The sequence below is a fragment of the Arachis duranensis genome, chromosome 6, assembly GCF_000817695.3.
Source record: "Arachis duranensis cultivar V14167 chromosome 6, aradu.V14167.gnm2.J7QH, whole genome shotgun sequence".
Lineage (NCBI taxonomy): Eukaryota > Viridiplantae > Streptophyta > Magnoliopsida > Fabales > Fabaceae > Arachis > Arachis duranensis.
In genome coordinates, this window is record NC_029777.3 from 109,197,181 (window position 1) to 109,203,463 (window position 6,283).

The 6,283-nt window shown below is 34.8% G+C and overlaps 1 protein-coding gene across 2 annotated transcripts; it reads left to right on the forward strand.

Moving 5' to 3' along the window:
- The first annotated feature begins 458 nt into the window (after window positions 1–458).
- Window positions 459–5,428, forward strand: LOC107495725 (vacuolar protein sorting-associated protein 36). Of its 2 annotated transcripts, none has more exons than XM_052262522.1 (9): window positions 459–1,182; window positions 1,949–2,152; window positions 3,049–3,142; window positions 3,245–3,302; window positions 3,499–3,568; window positions 4,491–4,626; window positions 4,706–4,790; window positions 4,923–5,010; window positions 5,105–5,428. In XM_052262522.1, the coding sequence occupies exons 1-8, from the start codon at window positions 547–549 to the stop codon at window positions 4,978–4,980; spliced, it is 1,341 nt and encodes a 446-aa protein (XP_052118482.1). In that variant the 5' UTR covers window positions 459–546; the 3' UTR covers window positions 4,981–5,010; window positions 5,105–5,428. The 2 variants fall into 2 exon arrangements, with proteins under 2 accessions (XP_052118482.1, XP_015972376.3); XM_016116890.3 differs by having other exon boundaries at window positions 5,121–5,428.
- The last annotated feature ends 855 nt before the right edge of the window (window positions 5,429–6,283 follow it).

The following is a 6,283-nucleotide window of genomic DNA, read 5'->3' on the forward strand; positions in this document are numbered from 1 at the left end:
CTAAAAGACCGGTTAATCAATAGCAATTTTGTTATTAAGTGAGGTGACAAAATTATAATATTTTTATATTTAAAATTTTTTTTGTATTTTTTGCTAAAGCTTAAAGGATAAGTAATGTTATATTTTGAAAATAAAATAGAAAAAGTACATTATTGTTATCTCTGTTGAAGGAGAATTATATTTTATTCTAATATATATGCAATTTAGTTACATAGTTTATTATTAAACCTTTGAATCAACCATTATGATACTTAATCAATATATAAAGTGGAAAGTATTTTAATCTTTCCAATTAATAATTTTAGCTTTGAATATGGAAGCAAAAAATTTGTTTTATAGGACTTCAGTTAAATAAGACTTGGTTAATTGGATTCTTAATAAAATTATGCTACCTGCATATTAAAAATGGAAAAATATAGGGTTCATAAAAAATTAAAAATACATAAAAGAATTAAGAACACAGAAACAGAAGTGAACTCTACGAGGCTGTGCCGCGACTTTAGTCCTGCGGTCGAATTTCGTCACTCGCAGTCGCCGGCGTCTCCAATGTCCGGTAACTTCTTGCCGCCGGTGCAGCTCACCGCAAGCGGCCGTCCGGTTCTCCAACGGAACGAAATCGAATGTTTCTATCTCTCTTCTGTGGACCTTATCTCCGAAGACGAACCCACCAACATCCCCTTCCCTAATCTCAAATCGGGCCTCCTTATCCTCACCAGCCACCGCCTCCTCTGGATTTCCGATTCTTCTTCCTCCGAATCGACCGGCGCCTTTGCCGTCCCCCTCGCCGCAATCTCCCACATTTTCTCCCACAAGAAGTCCATCAAGTCCATGTTTGCTTCGCCGAGGATCCGCTTCCAGCTGTCGCTGACGCCGGACGGTAGGGTTTCGGGCCACGGTTTGAGATCGGTGGTAGCAACGATTGTTTTGAGGGGCAAGGGGGACTGTGATGCCTTCCTCGCCAAGTTTTGGGAGAATTGGCGCGCCAGGGCCTGGGAGGATGACGGGCCTGCTCCGGGCTCCAGTTCGAATTCAGGTTCGGCTCCGGCTTCGAGTGGTATTTATTCGAGCGATGGGACTGTGAGGATGGTGGGAGTGGCAGGGATACTGAGGAAGGAGCAGGAGATGTGGGAGAGTACTGATAAGAGCTTGCAGGATGCATTTCAAGATTTGAATGCTCTCATGGTAATGTGTTTCATGCTTACTCAGATATTTATTGGATTCTGTTTGTGGTAGCTATTTAGGATATGGTGTTTCTTTCATATTGTTGGTAAATTCAATTTTAGCTTATAGGATCAAGAGTGGAAGGATGACAAATTGGATGAATTGAATTCTGTTTTACCAAACTATATAGATGTTATGTAAGCCTTTGGGTAGTTGTGATCATGGGTTAGTTGGATTTTGATCAGGATTCAGAAATGTGTTGCTTTCTTGAATCCTTGTGTTTATCATGATTAGATTTATTTTGATGCAATGTCAGTTGAAAGGGTTTTATCTTACCGTTTAACGAAATGATTCTGCTTGCAAGTCTTTCAAGGTAGTAGTTGTTGATGTGGTGATACATTTATAGATGCCTTTGTGATGTGTTTTTACACTAACAACGACTAAGCCTTATCCCATGATAAAATGCCGCCATATGTTCTGTTACAAATTGTAGCCAGCTTTGAACCATTTATATTTAAATCTCCTCTTTTAATATGGTCTCTTCTACCTCTAGTTATAGAACTACCCTCCACCTGAACATATATTCGTTCCACCAAAGTGCTATCATATTTGCTTGGCATAGGTAACAGGAAATATTGGATAATGTTTTTATTTTGTGGGGAAGGTATTCTAAACAATGTTTTTCCTATAACCTTTGCTGACCCTGCTGATTCCCTGCTGTTGGAAATGTGTTTCTTTGTTATTTGGATCTATTTAACAAAAAGAAAACATAACTGATTGATTGCAGAGCAAGGCCAAAGAGATGGTAATGCTAGCAGAGAAAATGAGGCAAAAACTTTTGTCTGGCTCAACTTCTCAAACCAATGCATCTAATGATGAGGAGATGGGTACGAAGGAAGAGATGCAAGATTGGTTGTTGAGTGTTGGTATAATATCCCCCGTTACCAAAGAGTCTGCGGGTGCTATGTATCATCAACAGTTATCCCGTCAGGTTCGCTTATCTTTTCTTCTCATTTGCAAAATTATTTCCCAATCATCAAGATGCCTTGAAAATTCTAAGACAGACTTTAAGATGGATTATTATGTTAACCTTTAAAAGGTTGATTTGGTGTTGGGGGGAAAAATCAGCATTGTTAATAAGATTCCCAGTAATTATTTATGCTCCGACAAGTCACAGTTCAACATATTTATCATGGAGACTAGTCTTACTTTCCTTTTTCTTTTAAAGGTAAAAGACAAAATTATAGGATTGGAGTTTTTGGGATTTATGTTGTTTAGTAATATTTGAAAAATTCTTTATTTTCTGAATATAATGGTGGCATTTAAGTTTTGCTCGTATAGCAGGACTATTGAAATGATATCAAGGGTAATATTAGGAAGTAAAAATACTAGACAGCTAGGCATAACATGAGTGAAGGCAGCTAAAGGTTGGAATAACATCTATCAATCAGTCGACATAATACATTAATATCCTCTTGATGCATACAAAATAGAGTAATTTACACTAATTTCTTGTGATTAGGCAATATTACTCTCAACACCCTTTTGTTTGTAATATTATACACCAACTCCCTGTGAGATTTAGGGTCGTTAGTTTTGATACTTTGCTAGTAAATTTTCCTTTAGGCTGTACTTTCATATCATTCGATATGAATTCATATTGGTTTAAAAGTAGTGGGAAAAACAATGGTCTCTGCATCCTGTTAATTCGATGGATCTAATTAATTTTACTGACTCACTTGACTAGCTGTCTTTTGTTAAATTTGTATTTGATAAAACTATTCCAATTCAGAACTTGTAGAAAACTCCAACTTGTGGAAAAAAACATGATTTCTTCTAGCTGTACTTTTTGTTGTTGTATTCTAATATGCTCGTGCTAATACTTAGTTGGCAGATTTTGTCAAAGTTCCACTTGAGAGAGCTGGAGGAATGGTCAATCTTATTGATATTTATTGTCTCTTCAATCGCGCTCGTGGCACAGGTTCTAATAATCTTTCCCTTCTGTGCTTCCTTGAATTGGTTATGCCTCTAGTTTTACATTTTTGAACTAATTCCTCGCTTGTTTTGGTTGTCTAATAAACAGAGTTAATCTCACCAGATGATTTGTTACAAGCATGTTCCCTGTGGGAGAAGTTTGATGTGTACGTAGTATGACATTGTCTTTGATATTAATAACTTAAGTTCCAATGCATGATAAAGTGAAGTCATAGTGTAGGCATGGGTAGTAGCTGACCTGAATCAAACTCCTTGTATTCTACCTTGTTTGATTCTATAATTTAATCCTCTTTTTTGTCATCTGTACTTCCATTCATTGATAATCTTATTTAATTATTTCAGCCCCGTGGTTTTACGTAAGTTTGACAGTGGAGTCATGGTAATACAGAATAAGTCCCACAGTGATGAGGAGGTTAGTTCATTTATCTTTTTGGTTTCCGGTCAGTTTTATATCTCTTTTAGGTTTGATGTTGTTATTACCTTTTGAAAACTAATTCTTCTCCCATCTAGTGGAGGGCATAATCTAGAAACATAAGGAAGTAAGATGATTAAAAAAAAGGAAATGGAAAGTTATGTTTTTCAGAATCGAAGTTCCCATGAAATATTCTGGAGATGGATTTTCTTCTTCTGCTCCACCTTTATCCTTGCCTTCACCCTTTCCAGAGATTATTTTAGCTTCAGGCCATACAAAACAGGGAAAATTTAAAGGCCTATGCGTTGCTTATTCTCTTCCTTGCATTGTGAAGTAGAACTTGTTCTCATTTCATCTTCCTGCATTTTGGTTTGCCTTACTATGTTTTCTCCCTGTTTTTGTGGTCTTTTCTAGTATTGGATGCTTCCATGTAACTCTCGAAGTTTGTGGCCTTAAGAGCTTTTGTTTTGCTTGCAGTCTTGGACTATGGTAGCTGAAAATAGGCAGGGTTTGCTATATAAATCAAAAGCACCATATTTTTTTATTTTTAATTGGTAATCATAAGCCATGTTCATGTTCAAACCATAGCAGCCATCACTGTTCCTCGTGCATAGATATTTTTTTATTTTTTTGTATTTCATCATGTGGTGTATGAAGTCATGTCCTTTCGTTGGTATCTTTGCATTAGTGATTTTACCCAAAAGTTTCCCTAATTCTGCGTTGGTAACTTAACATTTCAACGCTGGCTTTATATATATTGGATAAGGTTTCTTTAATTTTTGTTTCTCTCTCTGTTGTAAACAGATAAGGCCCCTTTCTAATGTTGTCAATCTTCATTCACGTTTTTGTCATTTTGACGTCAACCTCATCTTATATTAAAAAGGTGGTTAAGTTTGACTTAAGCAAGTATGATTTGGTGTAGGTTTTCACTAAAATCAAGGTGCTTGTTATGAAGCCTGATACTCTTCGGGCTGGGATAAGTGCTAGTGATGCTGCAAGGACACTTGGAGTTGCCCCAGCAATGGCGAAGGAGCATCTTCTGTCTGCTGAGAGCAAGGGTATGGTAGTGCTTACTACTTCAATAGTTTTAGCAAGATAACCGTGTTCTAACTTGTGATCTTGGTTGAATCTTTTCAGGTTTGCTATGCAGAGATATAAGTCCGGATGGATTTCGTTTCTATATTAACCTGTTCACCGAGATTGATCGAGATGATTTGCATTTGTAAGGAAACCATCATGCTTGATATGTTACTATTCTGTTCCTGGGTTCTCATTGGACTTCAGTTTGATGCATACTATTTTGTTGTTTGATTAAATTAAGCATAAGTGGTTTTGTGATATGCTATTTATGCAGAGTTAAAGATCATGGAATATATGCCACATGGGTAAGGGCGAACCATGCACCTCAATAGAATTGCAAGCTTTGATATGTTCAATTTAAGGTATATGGATAATTCATAATAGAACCTGAACTGTTGTAATGCCATTTTGGTTTTCATCACTGTCTTCTTCTAAGCTGACATTTTTTGGTTTCAGATGATCAAATTTACAGGTTGAAAAGTTTCTTGAGACAAGGTTGATATCAATAGAACACTGACATCGGCACAGGACACGACTAAGCGCATTTGTTACTTATTAACGTTCCACTTGAGGAAGGCATAGCTGAAGCAGCAGTTTTTGACAATCCCTGCAAATTGTATCATAGTGTAGAATTTTCATAGTAGTAGAGTGGTTTTGCAATTCGGAAACATTGTTTTTTTTACATGCTGCCAATCTATAAAATAAGAGACAAGAGATATTTCAGTTCCGTGAAAAAGGATAAAGGATGTAAATAAATAAATGATTACACAATATGGATTCTACTAACCAAAACTTGTAATGAAAGGTTCGTTAAAACTTGACAATCTTTGTTTATGATCTTATCGAAAATGCATAGCATCAACGTGATTACTTTTTAATTTTTAATTTTTAATTTTATTTTTGGAGTGATCCAGATTACTAAGTAAAGGCTGCTACTAATAATTTTCTTATTCTTTGAATATTCAAATTTTAAATATTTATTACTAGAGAAAAACTGGAAATAACAAAGGAATTATGATCAACTCATTATAAAGGTTTTCTTTTTCCACTCGTCATAAAAGATAAACACAAACAATGGATTTTGGAAATTTTTCTCATCTTTCTTACCCATGTTATCTCGATGATAGTTGATCATTCTGATTCTGAAGGTGACCCCTCTTTTCAATAGTGCATCTGAATAGTCCATTATGATTCCTTTTTAGTATATATTTACCAAGTAGTTTGGATTGTTCTTTAGGATGTGCTTTCTTAAAAAAAAAGAAAAAAAAAAGAAAAACCTAATTAATTGATCTTTTCTGAAAATAAGAAGAAAAAAAAATCTAATGTGATTTTCTCTTTAACATTAATGGAGCTTTTGGGAGCTCTCAAAAAAAATGAGTATGTAACTACATATTCTATTGAAAAAAAGAATATTAATTTATACTTATATTTATTTGTAAGATATATAATTATTCATATATTATTATCTATTAACTTTAGTTTTTCTAATAAGTAATTTTATGTAATCATAATTTTTATGATAAAAATATTTTTTATTGACATTAATAAAAATCACTCGTTTAAATTTTTAGAATAAATAATTCCGTGACATTTATATATCTCTCTATACATTTATCTAAATCAAACACAACCATT